Genomic DNA, 21,027 nt, shown 5'->3' on the forward strand with positions numbered 1-21,027 from the left:
TCCTTGAAGTTAACTGTATTGAAACATTAAAGTTTTTTTTTGTTTAACTTTGAAGGCCTGTGTTGCCTGCTTTCGATTGATGTCCATAGTCTTCAGTCGAAAGGATTTGCCTTTGCTTAAAGATTTTCATGAAATGGGATTTGTTCCTGTGATAATTGTTCACATTGCCATCCATTGTTGTTCTTGATATGACTGCCTTCCCTGGTGGCTAGATTAGCTAGGGACTTGAGCAGAGGCAGAGTTTTTATATAGTAATGACCATTTAGAGACACACCAGTTCTGAGTAGCATTTTGCTGTTATAAGTCTCGAGGGAAGAGGCATTTATATCCCAGGGGTTGTGTCACTTCCTTATCTGGTAATGATCAAAAAGCTGTTAAATACCAAGGGTTTGTGAGCTAGTCTGATATCAAATGATTCCACTGTTAATTAAGTGAGCAAGGTATTGCCGTCACTCTGCAATGTACAGACTTAGGTTGTGGTGGAAGAAACTGGGTTTGCATTTGAAAATGCTTGCAGATATGCCCCAAATAAATTAGAGATTTGGTTTTGGCTAATTGCGTCCACCGACAATTATTCTTCTCCCTATGCAGGACTAGCTTGTCCTACAAACATCTGTAAAATCGCTAGATGACAATTGCAAACTTTTTCACAAATGGTAACTGTAAACTGGGACTAGCCTCCCAAAAGGCTCAGACGCTGGACCAATCAATTTAAGAGCCTGAGAACAATAGATTTCTGCTAGGTAAGGATATCATTGGAAGTGGAGGGAAAAAAGGTAACTCGAGCTGGCATACTGATCATTCGTGATGTAACTGAATGACTGACAAGTTCGAGAGGCTAAATGGCCTACTTACTGTTCTTCTCCCATTCCTATGTAGCCAAGCTGGTGATTCTAATATGAATTGCTTTCAGGATTAAGCTGGATAGTAGTTTTTCAGCCAGCGCACACATGATGGGCCAATTGGCCGCCTTTTGTGAATGTCCTTTCTGGTAATTGGGTCATCGTTCATATTGACCATCATGTCGTGTCTGCTCTTCTTAAGCCTGAAGGGGTTTAAAACTTCTCTCTCATCTTTGCAGATGTGGGTACAGGTTGTTAGGAGTAGATGCATATTAACGCAAGTGACAAGTAACTGAGGAGTAGAACACTGGGGGTCAAGTCATTATATCCTTTGAGCATTTCAATTTTTTTTCATTTTGTACAGCTGAACAGCTGATTACTGGGACTGGTCAGCCTGTCTAGATTTGTCTGCCTTTCAATTCCTTTCTCTGGTTCTCTTCAATTCTCAGATTGTGCCCTCGAAGGCTATTTGAAAAAAACTTGATGTAGCCAACCCCACTAACCCTCTGGCAGATGCAGCTATCCAAGTGCATATGTTGTACCTTAGTGGCATTGGATACAATTCATTCACATTGAGGGCATAGTGGGTGCCTCTGTTACTGTTATGTATGTGAGATGATCACAAGATTACTGCAATCGGGGACAGGTATTCGAACATTGAGTGGCTTAAGTTCACCCAGTGGAGCATTTCATGATCTCAACCTGAATTCATAGCAGGATCGAATTATCTGGCACCTTCATTGGAAAAGTTTGTTTGGGGCGCAAGTTATTTCTGGCTTGATACGCTTTGGCTGTTTTGGATGGAAGAATCCCGGGCCAGTAGGACCAGGCAAGTGGGGTGTCAGGCAGGGTATGGAGGAGTTCCTGATTTCATGGCAATGACGAAGCCCTGACTTGGCGCCTGTATCAGAGGTAGTGCAACAGGTGAAATTTCCATTCACTGTCTAGCCTCTCTGACACTGTGCAAATCTCAGAGTCAGTAAGGTTAAAGAGCTTGCACTGTTCTGGTATGGCTGAGGTACCCATCCCAGTCGGATGAAGGAATGTCACTATGGCACTTTGACACATTGTCCCGGATCTGCCAAGAAATATTTAGTGACGTGAAGAAGCCTTGAAGGTTACAGACCCAAAGCATCATAACATGCCTCTCTCATTGCAGATGCTTTACAGTTTTTGTTTTTAGTTCAGGTTTCCAATTTTTTTTCAGTTTTTCCTTCCATTTTACTTTTTCTTGGGCGTTGTTTATTTGGTAGGAGAGGTGGCCTGATCATGGTCTTTACCTTGGAGTCATGATGAAGTTGAAGAGGTTCACTTCCTGTTTTTTTTGTACGCTTCTATTTGAATTTGGAGATTGATGAAAGATATCTCTTTGTACCCTACTGGTATTATCCTTATTGAATGCAATACACCTTCATGCACAAAACATCCTCCCTGTCCCATATATTGCAATGGGATGGGTGGGATTAAAAGTTTGAGTGCATGATAGCACATGCACTCCGGATGTTGTTACTTCCTCTGGAGAATAGAATTGAGGATCTTGGCGAGGTAGAAAGTTAGCATCACATTAAACTTTGGACATAAAGGGACGACAATCCCAGTTATCTTGACCCACCCCACGTAGATGGACATATTATTTATATGTGGAGACTGTGGTACATTTGAGGAATGAGGAAAATACACTTGGAGTTTGTTATGAAGAATTCTAGTGCAACTACTAACATCTCTCTGCATGGTTTTCATTTAGCCCTCAAAATGTCACTTACTGTTTTTACTGTTCAAGTATGCCTAGAAATGTAGTGAAAGTTTATAATTGTTCTGCTTGAAGATAATGCAAATGCCTTCTATTGGCTTATTAAAAGTATTCAATATAATTTTAAGCTCTGCACATTCAATTGCAAACATATTCGAAGGCTATACGTGTTCTACCACCTGTGTGGTGACTGGCTGTCTTAGACCTGGTTTATGTAGTCAAGCTATTGTTTTTCCAGCATGCTGGCTTTTTGTTGACTTCTCTGAGCTCAGCCACTGAAAGATTAGGTAGTTTATTTGTTGTTGGTGGCTCATCATTGAATAGTTTGGTACGATTTTGCAGAAGTGAATAAGGTGATTCCCATAGAACCCTGTAATGGGTTCTAACTGGCTAATTCCTGGATTGTAGTCTCCTGGAGCAAGAAAAACTAGACAAAACATAATCTCTGAGAGCGTTGATCAAACCTTCTCAGGAATACATGATCTAGGTATTCCGTGCTGTCCTTCCAGAGTATGATGACTTGATCTTGAGGCAGTTTATAATCTGACATGATCCTTCTGGGTCCTCATTCTGTCTAAAATTGGTGCCATCTGCTGGTGTTAGTTCACATCTTACATCCTTACCCATTTATCTTACTGACCCCTGCTGGAGAAGGAAATGACAGCTGGTTATTTTTTGTATAATACAGTTGCATAATTAATAGATTCTACAGCTCGAAAGCAACTTGGCATGTTTATTCATTTCAATTTTTAAAAAAACTCAAAGGAAATTTAGTGGAGACTTCTGATTTGTTGGAGCTTTTCAGAACTAAAGCTTATGTTGCAGGTGAGTAGCAAAGGTCCAGCTGTGAACAGAATGGTTCTAGGTTTGAAGTACACTGTTGTGTATTAGTCATACTTGATTAGACTGCTTCTTCAGCACTTGACTGGATGTTGGAGGCCATCGGTATAGCAGAATGCAACATCCGGGAAAAAAAACACAGGCAAAGCCAGTTTTCCTAGCGTCTGTTTTATTTTACTAGAAGAATTATATTGATCCAATGCCAGGCTGCTCACCTTTCCTGGTTAAAGGGCAGTCTTCACATTTTATAATCTTTTGTAAGGTGAAAAGAGAGACATCTTACAGAAGCTTTTCATCTTGCACTCATCAAGAGAAATGCAAGAATGCCAAATTTCAAATGATCACTTCAACTTGCACTACAGGAGGAAAAGGTGCTGTTTGGTTGGAAAGTAAACTCTGATTGGCTGAGGGGTTGCCATGGAGAAAGCAACGGGGAGCTGTAGGCTCCACAAGTTCTCGGGTACTTCAAAAAAGGCGCAAGGCTTCAACATGTTCCTTTTGTTTGCAGAGAATAGGTCCCTGTGTATGAATGTATGTTGCTTTTGAATTACCTGGGAGCATGGGAGCCTGTAGTTCTGCGATGCTTTCTCCATGGCAATGCCTTTGCCAATTGGAATCAACTTGTCAACTAATCAGCACCCTTTTCTCCTATAACATAATTGTTATGATCATTTAAAATTTGGAATTCTTGCATTTGTTCTGATGAGTGCAAGACAAAAAGCTTCAATAACGTCTCTTTTTTCGGCAATATTCAAGTTCTGTGGTACCAAGCGACTATTTGCAAAATGTGTAAAATTAGATGCAAAAACTCTACCTAATATAATAGGCTGGTAGCAATAGCTATTTATGAAATACCTTTATAGAACTGTCTTCCTATTGGATCATTTTTTTAAAAACAATGAACTGGAATATGTTTAGGACATAAGTTCTTTTAAGGTGTGGTCAGTAAAACCACTTGCTATTTGCAGAGATGACCTATCCATTAGGCTCCATTGCTTTTACTGAAATATTGCATAATTTTGCTGGAGCCCTCCTTTTGTGGGAAGACTTGATGTAATTATTGCTTTACACCGTAGGAGAATGGTGTTGATTCTACCAGTTATCTGAGAAGTGTACACTAAAAGATCAATCAGATTCCTAACCTATTCAGGTGTTATCCTTTTGTAAATTCCCTTGTAATGTACTCCGTTCTTAAAAATTAAGATTAGTTGGAAGTTAGGGAAGAGGACATTGTGTTACCATAGAAAAAAACTTCTTTTGGACATATTTGCACTTAATTTTCTCCAAAATACTTTTTCATTTAATTTTGGATATGCAATTATTCTTTGCTGTGTTGGACAGAACGCAGCAGAAAATGATCTGTGTGCAGCCTGGAGAAATGAGCGGGACAAAATCTCATTAAACTTTCACCCTTGGGATATAGTGAATCGTGTATGTTAACAAGTTGAGTTCTTGGGTGAAAATCAGTATAAATTGAAACTCAAGAGTTTTATAAAGGAATGGGTACACCAGAGAATGGTAGAAATCCCTCCACATCCTTCTCATCGGCCTTTTCATCAAATTTAGCGCAAATGAGTAAAGTGCTTCAGAGCCTGAGCAAAGATTCTTCAATTTTCTAACTGTGTCATTCATTAAGTTTGACTGCATTGATTTGTTTCTTTAGAATCCTGTGTTTTTGAAAGCTTGGAGGTAACAACAAAATTATTCTTGCAGAAAGTACACTGCCATTACATCTTTAGAACTGTGTCAAAACTATCGGAATGATTTCAATGCGGAGTACAGCGAATACAGGGATCTTCACGCGAGAATTGGAAACGTAACTCAGCAATTCATACAGTTAGGATCAAAAATCAAAACACTTAACCCAGGAACAGAGGAATACAAGGTAAGAGAATGCAAGTTGTTTGATTGGCAGAGGCTGATGCTGTTTAACTCCCTCTCTTCTCCCCTTCTCTTTATGCACCACCACCCATCCCTTCCAACCCCACCCTGCAGTCTTCTCCCTCTCCTTGAACTTCAGCTGTTCCTGAGTTACTATGCAAACTAGTTGACTGATTGTGAGGAGAAGCCTAAGTGGTACTAAGGGGATGGGGGAAGGGACATATTGTGTTTGCAATTTTAAATTTCAGTTTTGTGCCTTCCTAAATTTACTAAATATCACTTTCAACACTGGTTTATTTCTATGCAAGTGAAATATGTTAACTTAGTAGGCATATTGTGTTCAAATGATTGAAGGGAGAGGAGGGAATTTATTAAAATAGAATGATATTCAGCTACTTCTGCAACTGATTTGCACCAGTTCAGGCAAGCTAAAGAGCTAGAACACATACACCATGTCAGATTTTATATTTAAAGGTCAAAGATGGAAACCAGCCATAAAATGCTGTATTGTTTGACTTATTACACTGTCATAAACAGCCAATACAACATCAACCTCACATTTGCTTTTTGACAACTCCAACCCAATTTGAGATTGCCCTTGGCTTCCCTTTCTTAAAATAAGTTCAACCAAGCAATTAGTGCAATGCTTGAAATTGCATCACAGAGTGCATTACAAAAAAAGATCTGCCGTTAAAATGCAAAAAACAGTGTACTTTCCAGGAAAACACAAAAGTTTGGAAAAGTAGAGGAGTGGGAGCCCATGGTAATTTCCATCACCCTCCCACAGTGCCCAAAAGAGCTTGGAGAAACTGAGAACCGCTGTCATACTGCAGCTGCCAGAGTGGTTTAGATCAGTTTATATGCCGTGGACCGGGGTAGGATTTGTTCCACTCTAGGATTTCTCCACCAACGAGGCATAAGTGATATAAGCAACGCTTGCTAAACCTCCGGGTCCACAGATCTCAAACAGGATAAGTTAGCAAAAACATGCACGCAAAAGTAGAACTGAGTGGCTTGAACTTCAGGAGCCAGTTTGTCAGGACATGGCAGCCAAGTGTGGCCCAATGCCACAATCTGAGCATCCTCCCTTAAACATTGTCTTTTTAATTGAGTTTAGTAAAGCTTCCTTCTTGGAAAGGACCACTATCATTTCCTATGAATTGATTACTCGTGTTTTAAGACCATACTTGTCGGAATAAAAATGACTCTGTCCTGTTTAGATTCCCCTAAAAATGTGTACCCAACACCTCATATTTTAAATAGACTTGGTAAAACACAAGTTTAGATTATCATTTAAGTTGGTAACGTAGGAAGAAAATATTTAATTTTTATTGTAATATATACTTAATGTATTTCGAGTTGGTGTTGGCGCCTACTAGAACAGTCTCATTTAAACATCTCAATTATTTTCATTATTTTATTACCTTATGAATTGATAATTCAAAATGGGGAAGGACTAGTTTTGCATTTGAGCTTAATTTCTGAAACTAGATTCTAAAGTTTGATATGATGTATTGGTATACTTAAATTTTAAGAACTTGAAGCCTATTTTATTGATGATATTGTATTTCAGATTGTGGAAGACCAAATATTTGAAGAATATAGGAAGTTTAAAAAGGTGGGTTACTTATTTTAGGGGAGAAGGGAGGTTTAGTGTTTTTCCTGTTTTTCTTGCCCTTGTAAAATTGAAAACTGTTTCGTGCCATCAATCAACATTACAAGATTCTGGATTGCATAAATGTGTTTCTTGCTGTTTTCTTAAGTTCCAAATTAATCTCTGCAAACCACACGGTGGATTTAACGTTTCCTTTAACTTGCCCGAGAATGTTGTAAAATAGGAAATGGGGTATTTTCAAAATACTCTCAAGAGGATGATATTGTATATCAGTTTGATAGTAGCCACATTCTGCTCTGCGCGTAACATCTGTTTCCTTTACAATGCAAATATTCTCAGTTTTGGCCAGTTTCATTTTCTGTGTTTCTCTGACCTCAGCTATTTAATCCAGCTCTCGAGATTTATTCAACAGCTTATTCCTGTTGTTCTATTTTCCCTCTTACTCTTGCTCTGCTCTTTACCGCTGGTGTCATCAATGTCCATGTCAACTTGTGCTCTTCCATCACCATTTCTAAATTAACAATATGAATTCAACTACAAAAGGTTTATGATAGGTGTAGAAGCTGTGCAGTGAACCAAACCAGGATCTCTTATGCACGTTGTGAAATTAGCTTATGCAGAGAACCACTATCTATTTGTTATATTTTGTGTTTCTGGCAGTTTTATAAATGTGATTGCTTTTTTCCCCCCTTACTGAAATAGACCCATCCTGCATATCGGGAAGAGAAGGTTCGCTGTGAGTACCTGCACCGGAAGCTATCTCACATCAAACAGTTAATACTGGAATATGACTCGAACCACACGTCATGATGGCGTTCACTGCCAAGACTTCGATTTTTCAAATGTTAGGACCAACTAGTTCTGGGCACAACACAAGAGAACCTATTTGTCTGGAAAATGACTTTTAAGGAGGACGATTTTTAGCGTTTTTTTTTAAAAGAAACCTTTTGACCGTTGCAGTTTGATCATTGAAGAGATACGACCTGCTAATGAAGGACTGAGGGCCTCAGTGCTAGCAGCAAGGTTTGAATACCTGTGATTGACATGTGAACTGAGCCAGAAACTGCATGTTGTTTATATATTTTTGCTATGTATATATGTACTACATAACGAAACACAAAACCAGAAAAAAGTACTATTGTAGTATTTTGGAAAATATTTATCTCTTCAACGATGCCTTAATATGAATTTAAAACTTAAGTCTGCCATGCATTTTATGGGGCTAATCTTTATATGCAGTGCAAATTTCTGTTCATAAATTCATCACCTAAGGTTACAATCTCCTGCGTTTATAGCTTCAGGCAACATCATTGAGATATTTAAGACATAAGTACCCAGTTTTAGCAGTAATATTACTTAAGGTGTTTCTTCTTGGGAATAATACTAGTATGTGTTTTCTAGTGACCTTTGCTTTTGCCTTAGTTTGCTATTAAACCAGCCAGAAATGGTTTATTGTCATTTGATCCCAGGCAGTACAATGAGTGTATCAAATAAATGTCTTTCAATAAGAATAATATATTCATCCAAGATTGCTTACAAATCTTGTATGAGAAGAATCTTGTACATGTTCACACTTCTACTAATATGGATTTTTTTTTTGTAATTGTAACTTTCAACATTATCAGAAAAACGATCAACATTTATAAGGGATAGAGCATAACCCCAGTTGAAGAAAATTAAAAGCCCAATTTGGTAAAACTTTACTACAAAGTATATTGTGTAATCTCCAGATTGTATGTCTGGTGCACAGTGTTTTTGATGTGGAATTTTCTTCTATTTTCACTATGTGAAAACGTGTTATCTAAATTGATTTATGCTACTGCATCCTTGTGCATGAGTCCATACACCTGAGGTGTGTACAAAATAATTTATTGCTCAATTGTTTTTGCTTTTTTTTTGCACAATCAAAACAGGATGATTTTAAAATTTAAGTGTTTGAGGTAAATATACAATATACCGAATCAAAGATAACAATGGTGCATATAAATATATATATTATATATATATATATATATATATATATATATATATATATATATAATATATATATGTATACATGGCAGGTGTTCACTGTAGGAAATTGCATATATCTTTGTAACTCTTTATCAGTCTGAGACCCTAGCTGAATTCTGACTGCTCCCTCTTGCAGTACAGCCAGTGCTCTGGGTGAATCCTCTTTTACTCTGGGTGTGCAGCAGAGGGCAGGCACCCACAATCAAACGTGGCTTGGAGTGCTGTATAGTAGCTCGTCTGGTGAAGTGATCATAGAGTAACGTACCCATACTGCCCTGAACTGCACCCCATGTGGTTGAATTGATCTTTCCAAGATGTACACTCCGTGTTTATATCATTGAAACCTTACAACAATGGGACACAACCAATCTGATATGGTCCCCTGTAAATTTGATGCTAATATTACAATATGTTTGTTTGAAATGAAAGCATTTTTGGGATTTTCTTTATCATGTTATTGATGCTTGCAAGTGGGAGAATAAAGATCTTATCATTTCTGGCCAAAAGACCTTGGATAAGCAAGTCATGCAGAATGTTTGCTGGGTGTAATATAGCAACATTCTATGCTAAGTTTACATGGTTGCTTTAGCTCTTGTTCTTGTCATTTGTCATCCCACTAAAATTTAGCCACGCAAATTTCAAAGTTAGAAACTATTTCATCGATTTGTTTACTGTTGCTGTTCTGCATTATCGAAATCTATTAAGGTAAACATTTTTGAAGATTTGCATTAACCAATATGATTTTCAACCTGCGAAAGGAGATTGAAGTAGGCATAAAAATTGGGACTAACAGCTGACCAAATGTTATATTGCTTCTTGGATATACTAGGTATATCCATGCTAATAACTTCCATGTGTTAGGTACCCCCCCCCCCTCCATTATTTTCAACCATTATTGAATTTTTAGAGCTATGCTTCACTCTGAAATTCTAGATTTTAAATTGTTACTCGTGTAATCGCTGTCACTCTAGCTTATTACCAGCCTCATCTATTTTCTTGGATCTTGCCTTTCTCTTGTCTCATTTCCTTTTGTTGTCCATCTTTTGCCACATATGGACTTTGAGTAAATCCCCACGTGGACCTGTGAAATGACACTTCACCGGCACAAACCTGACCTTAAGAAACACAAATAAAAGCACTGAAACAAAAACAAGGCACATTAGAAACAGTCAGCGCCTGTGTGAGAGCATAGGTTGATATTCAGAATCTGGAACCCTTCCTCCTGAACCTCAAGCCCTTGCGTTCGCTTGACAGATGCTGCCTGACCTGCTGAGTCTTGTCAGCATCTGTCGTATTTTGTCATTTTTTTCGTAAAAGTTATTGTTTTGATGTTAAATATTACATGACGCGAGTTGACATAGAAATAGTTGCAAATCAGATTTGAAGTCTTTAATGCCCTTTTATATCTAGAGCTTTATTTATATTTTTTTCTCAGAAGGGAACTAATTTGAGCTTAATATTTTCAAATGTATTTAAGGATTTGGGATTTCATGATGTATTGAAAGACTTTTGATCTTTCATAGCAGTTAAAGGCTACTTTCACAGCTTCCTTGGATGAAGAAATTTGGCATGCCTTGCTCAAAACCCCAAATGACTTTGTTTTGTCAACATTAAAAATTGTGTGGCTAACTCTGACCTTTTCGGAATGGATTGCAGTATGTATGAGGGATAATCCTGTGCTGCTAATATTGTAGCCATAACTAACCAACCTTTGCAAATGCAGAATTAACTCTATAGTTGCATTTGTTTGACGGTGGCTGTGTGCCACACCATGGCTCATAATCTGGCTTATTGAAAGAGCATTTCTGCATACTGGAACCAATTAAAGCATAACCACAAGTTTGGCGCGTGTTGGCCATATAAGAGCTCGACACATTTAAATATCCATTGGCATTTTGGGTTTGAAGAACTTTTATGCTTTTATGTTCAGTTGTCCTTCTCCTGTTTCCTTGTTCTACACTGTTTCTTTTTGAGTGTAAACCCTTACAGCTTTTTACTGAAAATTTTAGATGTAATGTGAATTTAGTGTGCTGCAGCAGGGAATTATAGGGGTCCATCAAAACATGACTATTTGATTGGGCCATGCTTGCTGTAATACTAGTGGCTATTATTTTTCTAACATTGCAGCACAGTATTAGATTTCTTCAATAGAGAACCATTCTAGAATCGCCCCTATATACTGCCTCATCCCATTCACAGCAATGATCAGGAAAATCACCAAATTATTTAAAAAAAATACAACTTAGACTATATGGTGCCACAAATCTGAGGTCATCAACAACACTGCTGCCCATGTCCCAACTCTCACCAAGCCCTTTTCCCCTATCACTCCTGTGCTCTGATCTATATTGGTTCCCAGTCGAGCAATGTCTTGATTTTAAAATTCTCATCCTTGTTTCCAAATCCCTCCATGTCCTCACCCTCCCTAACTCTCTCCTCTGCTCCAGCTCCACCACCCTCCACCGATATTTGTGCTTCTCCAATTCTGGCTTCTTGCATATCCCCAATTTTAACTGTTTCTTCATTGGTGGCCGTGCTTTCAGTTGTCCAGGCTCCAAGCTTTGGAATTCCCTCCCTTCAGCCATTTCATTATGTTAAAGGCGCTATAGAGATATAAGTTATTGGTAGCCTGCAGGACAAGCTGCAATCTGTTAGTTATACTGTTAACATCAAAACGTATAAATGGAAAGGACAGTGCAGCAGAAAGCTATAGTTCAGCATTCTAGTGTTCACTTACCAAGTGTCCTTTCGTCACTGCCTGACTGGAACACCATCCTGACAACACTATTCGCACAATGCCCAGCCAGTTAACCCATCCCCAGCTGCAGCTCTGCAATTTTATTTACTGCAGCACAGCTTAAACACTGCCTATCTTGGGGTCTATAATTTAAAAATAAAAGAAAACATTTCATTTACATAGTGCCTTTACCTCAGGACATCTCAAAGCACTCCGCAGCCAAGTAAGTGCTTTTGAAGCGTAATCGCTGTTGTAATATGGAAAACACAGCAGCTAATTTACACATAGCAAGATCCCACAACAACAATCTGATCATGACCAGGTAACCTGCTTATTGGTGTTGGTTGAGGGATAAATATTGGCCATGACACCAGTGAGAAGTCTCCAGCTGTTTCTCAAAAAAGTGGCATGGGATCTTTTACCTACATCTGAGCGGGCAAATGGGATCTTGGTTTAACATCTCATCTGAAAGAAAGGACTTTCAACCGTGCAGCACTCTATCAGTACTGTACTGGTGTGTCAGCCTAGATTTTGTATTTAAAGCCCTGGAGTGGGACTTCAACCCACAACCTTTTGACCATCTGAGATGCAAGTGCAACCATGGAGCCACAGCTAAGCTACTTTTGAGAGCTTTGGGATTAAGCATTCTTCCTTTATATTAATACCAGATTACCTGACACTACTACAATCACCCTATTTTATTTCACAATGACACTGCAGGGTAATGTTTGTTACGCTGTGTTCTACGTAAGAAAAAAATCATTATATAGCTAATGAATGAATGGCAGCTAATGTCAGCACTATGAGAAACTTGATTTGTCTCTTCACTGATAGATTTTTGCCCCCAGCCCCCCGGGAATTTGGGGATATGGAGATTGGCAGGGAAGTGGAGTGGAGGTAGATCAGCCATAATCGAATTGAATACTAGAGCAAACTCGAGGGCCAAACAGTCTCCTATTTCTTATGGTCATTGCTATACTCTTTGCATTGGCAGTCCATGGTGTTGTGATGTCTTGGCCATCAGAAATCACTAGTCATATTTACTCAGTCACTGGGGCTAGTATTTGGTCCATTTAACTAAACGTAACTCTCAAATCCTTAAATGGTAGCGTATACATAGCTGGGCAAGTAAGTCATATCTTACCAATATTTTCTGGTAAATTGCAGAGTCAGCCATTTGGTTAAGCTCCAGTAATAACCATAAGTTCAAGATGAGGGACGGGAGGTTTAGGGGGGATTTGAGGAAAAACCTTTTTACCCAGAGGGTGGTGATGGTCTGGAATGCGCTGCCTGGGAGGGTGGTGGAGGCGGGTTGCCTCACATCCTTTAAAAAGTACCTGGATGAGCACTTGGCACGTCATAACATTCAAGCTATGGGCCAAGTGCTGGTAAATGGGATTAGGTAGGTAGGTAGGTCAGGTGTTTTTCACATGTCGGTGCAGCCTCAATGGGCTGAAGGGCCTCTTCTGCAGTGTGATTCTGTGAACCCTGAATACACTTCTAAACCCTTGAGCCTTGACTATTGTTTACTTGTACTTAAGCTGTAAGATAAAAGTAAAATACTGTGGATGCTGGAAATCTGAAATAAAGACAGAAAATTCTGGAAAAACTCAGCAGGTCTGGCAGCATCTGTGGAGAGGAACACAGAGTTAACGTCTCGAGTCTGTATGACTCTTCAGAGCTAAAGAGAAGTAGAAATTTGATGGATTTTATAACATCTATACAAAATCCATCACATCTCTACTTCTCTAGCTCTGAAGAAGAGTCATACGAACTCAAGATAGTAACTCTGTTTTTCTCTCCACAGATGCTGTCAGACCTGCTGAGTTTTTCCAGCATTTTCTGTTATTATATACTTAAGCAGTCCCAGGTTGGACCAGTGAGAACTGTCTCTATGGGAAGAGCGCAAATTGAAACCACACTTGTGCAGAGATCTCAGCTTATGTTAGTGACTCTCTGTGTTATGGCTTTTCACATGTAATAGGGAGCCCAGCCAGAAAGCTCTGTGCTCGTGAGCAACATCGCTTCAGAAATCCCTGGAAGTTCACGGCGTTTTCTGTTAGGTGGAAACGGATAAGCACGGTTTTGTTTTCATAAATGTACGCCCATCTTCGAAATCCCTAACTTTAGTTGGCAAGGCGTATGTGCGGCTGACTGCGTTAACATGAAGCTGACTGCACATGGCTCAAGCTCCCAGTTCAGTAGCTGTTTATATAATCGTGGTCAGTTCTCCTCTATGTCACGTTGTGCCTTGCTTTCAGAATAAGACGTGTTGTCCTTCTTCCTTCAACAACCCACATGTCTGACTCTTGTGACACACCCTTTTTCCTTGGCAGCCTCTATCCCCCTTCCTTTAAAAGTGTCTGAATAGCTCCATTTTTCCTGGGCCACCAATTCTGACGTAAAACACTCCCAATTTTTGAGAAGTGCACAGTCGTTTCTCATACCTCCGAGTCACTTTACCTCAGAGACACATTTGATTAATGTTTGTAGCAGAAACCAGGATAATAGGTGCAAATTAAATGGTTTTGTGGTCCATTTGAGTTTAAACGTTTGCACACAATGTGTGCTTGCATATCGCACATGTTGATTTTGGACTAATTTCAGCACACAAATAGTATCCATTGTACATGGAAAAATTATAAGATTCTGAAATAAGGTAGTAACAGCTAGCCAGTGTTTCTTAATTTTAACCTCACACTGTTCCTTTCTTCAGAATCATTTCACCTCTTCTAAGTTGGGTCTCTTGGGGTTCAGTAGGAAAACGTTGGTTCTGCATCCATCATTCTCTCGCTCTGAATCCCCTCAGAGAACCCACACAAAAAATGAACAAAATAATCAGGACACAAATCTTTTTCATAATTTGATTGGGAGACATTTCAGCCTTCATTGTCAAGATGGAAGGGAGGGCAAACTGCTACCTAGCTTTAACTCTTTCACTAATAATCCATTGCAGAATGGTAACCAACATAATTCCATGTCCTGCATAATTTGGGTGTTGTGGTGTTTTACATAAAATCCTGCGATGTCAAAATGCAAGTTAACTCTGGCGGCTTTATGAGATTTTAACACAGGCTATTCCTGAGAATTCAAACAAAAAAAATAGAATTAACCAACGACTCACATTACGTAACAAAAGTGACACAACAGAGTGGGACTATGGTGTTCAAAAGATCGAATGATCAGATCATTTAAACTAAGCTGCTTTAATTGAGAAGTAGACTGTAGTAATCCTGGATAATGTGCAATGTTGAATCTCAGAAAAATGTACATCATAGGAACCCTTCAAAAAGTGTTGTAACTTTTGCAGATGATATGCGTCCTACTGCCATCTCGGAGTCTGATTTTCTGTAACTGCTCAAAGGCAGTTTGCCATCCATAACTTCCCTGTCATCTTAAAACTCTGCCAACGTATTGCTTGCAAAGATTGCTAGCAATGTGTTTTAGGACATGTCATTCAGTATGCGATTACACGTGATGTCCGCTGACTTTAAACATGATGCAGAAGATTATTCAGTGCTTACTAATTTATGACAAAGTGATTTATTTAACTATTTATTGAATAGGCAACACTATTATTAATCAGGAATGAACCATCACAATTTGGATAAAATTAGTTATCAGTGACATTGAAAGTTTTCCTATGTTGAATCCGAACTGTCGTGAAAGATTACTGGCCTCTCCAAATATTCAGATAAAATGCCTTCATATAAATCTGTTGAATGCAGGATAATTTTATCTTGTATTTGTTTGCTTTGCCATATATGTTACTTCACACACCAGCTGGATTTGTCCATTGATCTCACTGTGAAAATTTGAAATTGTATTACTGCAAAATGGTCAAAAAAGTAGATAAAATTTCAAAATGTATTTTTCTCTTAGCTGTAATTTGTTAAGTCTTAATAAAGCATTCTTGATTTTAAAAATGCAACTGTTTTCAGCTTGAACCATACATTATCAAAACATTATCAAAGTGAACTGATAACTAACTCACTGAAGAATAAGCTGAAGGTTTTGTTGATTTGGAGTGATTATTTTCTCTAGGTGTTCCACTTGTTCCCCTTTTATTCTGAATGAAGTAGCTGATGACAATTTTTGTCCTTTCTGTTTAGGTAAATAAGATGTTTTCCTGCCTGTACCAAAAAGTTTCCTGTCTCAAAAAGTACAGTGCAAAATATAAAAGCCATCCTGTTAAAATTTTGTACTTCATTTAAACCTTGAGTTTCTTATATTTACTGGTTGGGTTACATGGGGAGGTGGTGGCCCATTGGTATTGTTGCTGGTAATCCACAGACCCAGGGTAATGCTCTGGGGACCCAGGTTCAAATCACACCACAGCAGATGGTGGAATTTGAGTTCAATAAAAATCTGGAATTTAAAGCCTAATGATCATGAAACCATGAAAAAAACCTACCTGGTTCACTAATGTCCTTTAGGGAAGGAAATCTGCTGTCCTAGCCTATGTGGGACTCCAGACTCTTAAAAAATGCCCTCTGAACAATTAGGGATGGGTAATAAATCACCTAGTCAGCGATGCCCACATCCCATGAATGAATAAAAATAATTAATTTAAACATGACTGAAACCAGCAAAGCATTGAATTTCCCTGACTGCATTGGGGATGTTTCTCATTCTGTGAATGCAGTTTATTCCTGCATATGCAGCTTTCCCCCATCTTTAGTTCATCCTGGAATGCTTGGGAATTGTGTGTGTGGTATTTGTGTGTAGTTGCCTCATTTCACCAACTCAGCCTTCCTTAAACAAGACATAAATCCAGAACAAGGTGTCCCAGACTGGAGGCAGTAAACGGTTTATGAAACCTTTAAAAGGGGTTGTTCTATAATTTTTCTCTTTTGGATAGCAGACAGTTCTCTTGAATGCAAAAGATGAACTTCAGATAAAGCATGAGTAACTTAGGGCTGGATTTCTATCCATGGGATAAAATCATGACAGGACATAACCCTATATCGGGGATCATTTCCCACGCCGTGGAGTCTCCAAGCTAGATTCCCATCATTGAGGGGGAGCAAGGGGAATGCTGGCAGTGCATCAGCAGGATTACAAGATCCCTGCAGCAGAACAAGAAGTGGGAGCAGCTTTGAAGAGGCAGACAAGCCCAGAAGAATGAAGGAACTGTTCTGCTGTAATCCTTCAGCAAAACCAAGGCATCAGAAGGTGAGAGCTAGGGGTGACATGAAATGAGAGTAGTGTCTCTACAAAGCCCTCTTCATAATGAGACATCCACCGCTCCCTCCCCTCTCTTCCCCACCCCCCCCCAACCCCTCTGTTACACAGCCGCCACCTTTCAGGCAGTTCAAGGAAAAGATTTGCACTGTAACAGCATCTTTCAAACCCTCGAGACAATCCAAAAGATTTTACAGCCAATTAAATACTTCTGAACTGTAGAGAGGTGCGGCAGCCAATTTGCACACAGCGAGAACCCACAAACCAGAATGTGATCATGACCAAATAAAATTTTTTAAAAACTGTTGGTTGAAGGCTAAATATTGACCAGAGCACTTGGTAGAACTGCCCTTCGAATAATGGTTCAGAGCGTTTTACCTCCACCTAAGAGGATTGAAAAGACCCTAGTTTAAACATCTCATCTGAATGATGGCACCTCCTCAGTATGGCTTTGGGTTATCAGCCTAGGTTTTGTCTTCAAGACTCTAGAACATGGCTTAACGTAACCTTTTCAGTGAGGCCAGAGCACTCCCAACAAGCCATGGTCACATCTGTAACTTGGACACGTGGGAGGGTAAGGGAGTTCAGGCATAGCAATGATTATTTTGGTTACACGTTGCTTTGATGTCAGTGCCACATTAGAACAAAATGGAAAACTGGAATATTACAGGTGTTTGTGTTGAAACATTTCTGTGAATCAGTCCCAGATTAGCATCGTGCACAAAATGAAACCTTCGCATGAGCATTAGTTTTTCTGGCAGGTTTCCTAAATATTTGGGATTGGAGTTAGAAAATCAGTCAATAATGACCTTAGTTCTTCCGCTGAGGTGGCTCAACAGTCCTCAGCATGTTTGTGGTTGGTTCATGTTTCATTTGTAATCCTCCTAGCAAGAGAGATGAGGGATTGAGGGGAGATTTGAAACAGGTGTACAAGTTTATGACTGGTTTAGGTAAAATAGACATAGGAAGGCCGTTCCCAGAAACTAATGGCACGAGGATGAGGGGGACGCAAATATAAGATTTTGGGCAAGGTGAGGCGCAGGGGTGTAGAAATGTGAAGAACTTTTTTTTTAACGCAGTGGATTGACTTGGAATTCGCTGCCTACAAGCAGGGACCGTGATTTCAAAAGGAATTTAAATGGGCACTTGAGAGAAATAGCCTTACAGGTCTATGGGGATAGACCGAGGGAATTGGACTGACAGGATTGCTCTATGGACTTGATGGGGCTGTATGGCCACCTGTCCAGGAATGATTACCTGACTTGTGTGAAGATGACGCATTTAAAGGGAACATTATCGGTCATACTTCCTGCCAAGAAACAGTATTCACAGGAAATGCTAGTGACGCCGGGTGTGAGCCCTCACTATTCTGCCATTTAGCCATTTAGTCTGGGCTCAGTGAGTCTTCCCTCTGATGCTCCTATTTTTAGGGAATTGAACGAATGCTACATCACATTGATAATTCCCAAACCCTATGTAAATAATGCACTGATGGATTAAAAGCATTTCAGTTGTCCAAATCCTGCATCAAATTTGCAAACTGTTCCAAGACTGTGCATATGCTACCTGGAAATCAACAATTTCTCAGTCAATAAAAGGTACCTGCTACATGAGGATTTCCTGATTAGTTTGTAGGGAATTTTCCACCCACATGACGTTTTGACATTTGAGATTTAAGCACCAGATTTGCAAAGATGCTTTCTGTCTTTAATCTGTCAAACCAAATTTAATGTCTTTCACGTAAGATCCTATGGTAAATTAGACCAGATAGGTAATAATGAAGTAGGATGTTAATTATTAAATATCAGTGCAAACACAGAATTCAATTTCATTTGGTCTCAAAACTTTACAAAGGGAAGCCAACAATGATTAACAACATAAATTAGATTTTAAACGTTATTAAAATGAAATACACCCATAATCCATATGTAATAAGCTTGCAGTCTGTTAATCTGTGTTTAGCACATCAGGGATGTATTTAGCATTGTTTTGTGTAGAAATATTCTCTAATGTGCAAAAAATCCATAATAAAGGCAGATTAACTGCATGTATATTCGCTTTCCACAAATAATTCAGAAATCTGTGTAATGCTGCCATCTGGTGGACATATATATATTATAGTTGCATGAACAAGGTTAAAATATTGATGACTGAATGAGGCATAGGGTTGCCAATTGTGATTAACTGTATTCCTGGAGGTTTTATCACATGATTTACCCCACGCTCCAATCATTAGTTGGCCAACACATCCATCCTTGTGACACACTGCCTACCCTACGCCAATTGGAAAGCAATAAGACTCATTGCCCAATTGGATGATGCTTGACTGTCAGCCAAACAGTCTTTATTTCCCATTTTCAATATTTTTATATCTGGTAAAGGGAAAAGTTCAAATAAAATGACAAACAAAAACATTTTTTTTTGAATGTCCCAATGCTTTTCTTCCAGGATTGTACACAGCAGTGTCCTGGAGATTGATTTTGAATTGCTGGAGACTCCAGACTAACCCTGGAGGGTTGGCAACCCTAAGTCGGGGCGCAAGGAACAATCCTGAACCATTAGGCCCTGAAGTGAGCCAAATATTGGGCCTCGGACTTCATTTGAAGGAGACCGGGCGGCTTTTGTCACCTGCTGCCCATTCCCTGGGCAGCTCCCTGGGAAAGACGGGAGGGGAGCTGGAGTGGGTGGTGGGGATGCATGAGGAGGAGAAAAGGGCCGATCAGGATGAGGGGCTAATCGGGATATGGAGGCGGGAGGTGGTGATCAGGTGGGGAGATGTATTCAGGATAAGTTCCTTTAAGGACCTCGTTTTGGTGGAGACCTATGGTGACCGATTTAGGGACCTCCTGTTAGGCCTGTATGTAGTTTTCCTGAAAGCAGCTGGTCCGGGACTAACCGCCCAAACCAATACTGGAGGAGGCGAAGCCTCAAAAAGGCATTCAGGCCTTTGTTTGTATGTGTGCCACAGCCCTATGTGCCTATTTCACCTTGACCAATTTGGCAGGTGTCTGCTTTTTTGCCCAGTAAGGTGGGGTGGGGGGGTGGGGGGGAGCGGGTGGGTGTTGCGAGGTGGGAGGGGGCGTGCTTCCTGCTCACCACGTTGGGAGATTAGGTGCCCACTCGACGCCTGGAAAACAGGCGCAGCATCATTGAAATTCTAGGCCTAGGTTTCCGAGATGCCTTAACGTTGGTGGAGAAAGTTACAGAAAAGGGAAGTGGCAAGACTGTGGAAGGACTTAAATGCAAGGCTGACGTTTTTGAGTTGGTATACTGGCAGCAAGGACAGGCAGGGTCTGGGCGCCGGCTAGGCAATAGGTCATTCACAGCTGTTTGTGGAGGGTGGAGGCTGCCAGGCTGGTGAGAAGAATTTTGGAACAGCTGAGTTTAAATGTGACAAAGCTGTAGGTGGAAGTTTCAGCACAGGCAGGGCTGAGGCAGAGGTGGACAATGTTATCAAGGTAGAAGCCGGGCTTTTCTTGTGAGGCTGTGGGGTTTGGGATCTTCACGTGGAGTCAGTTCGGAAGCCAAGGTTGTGAAGATTCTGGTCCATCCTGAGATAGACACTTAGGATTTCTAGCCAACCGCGATTAAATATATTCCTGGAGATTCCATCACAAGACTAACTCCCACTTACCTCCAGCCATTAGTCAGTCAACGTGTCCATCCTTGTGACGTACTGACTTCCTACACCAATTGGAAAGCAAAACAATTCATTACCCAATTGGATGATACTTGACCATCAGCCAAACAACCTTTTCTTCTGCCATTTTCAATATTTTTACATCCGGTAAAGAGAAATGTTCAAAGGAAATGTAAAATATAGATATCCCTTTTAATGTCCTAATGATTTTTCTCCAGGGTTGCACACAGCAGTGACCTGGAGATTGATCTTCAACTCTTAGAGACTCCAGGCCAATCCTGGAGGGTTGGCAACAGTGACATGGTGGGAGATTGAAGTTGAGTTCTGGGAGTGCGCAGTGCGTATCCAAACACACAAAATTCAGTATTCCCAATGTTAGCCCTAAAAAGTCCAGCACTCCAAAGATTCGATGTCTGACAGGAATCTAATAGTACAGAGGCAGGTAGAGTGTTTAATTGTTCATTTGTTCTCTGTTTGATTATGTAAGCCTGGTAACTGATCTATGCTCACTGTGCTTGATTAGTT

The 21,027-nt window shown here is 39.8% G+C and overlaps 1 protein-coding gene across 2 annotated transcripts in view; it reads left to right on the forward strand.

The window, feature by feature from the left end:
• Nucleotides 1–8,904, forward strand: part of LOC121269783 (RNA polymerase II elongation factor ELL) — an 88,230-nt gene extending 79,326 nt beyond the window's left edge. For both annotated transcript variants that reach the window (XM_041174695.1, XM_041174696.1), the window contains exons 10-12: nt 5,146–5,317; nt 6,887–6,931; nt 7,631–8,904. In XM_041174695.1, coding sequence (XP_041030629.1) covers nt 5,146–5,317; nt 6,887–6,931; nt 7,631–7,738 — 325 coding nt within the window. In that variant the 3' untranslated portion in view covers nt 7,739–8,904. The remainder of the gene's footprint in view (nt 1–5,145; nt 5,318–6,886; nt 6,932–7,630) is intronic.
• Nucleotides 8,905–21,027: the final 12,123 nt, after the last annotated feature.

This window comes from Carcharodon carcharias, chromosome 26, assembly GCF_017639515.1.
Source record: "Carcharodon carcharias isolate sCarCar2 chromosome 26, sCarCar2.pri, whole genome shotgun sequence".
NCBI lineage: Eukaryota > Metazoa > Chordata > Chondrichthyes > Lamniformes > Lamnidae > Carcharodon > Carcharodon carcharias.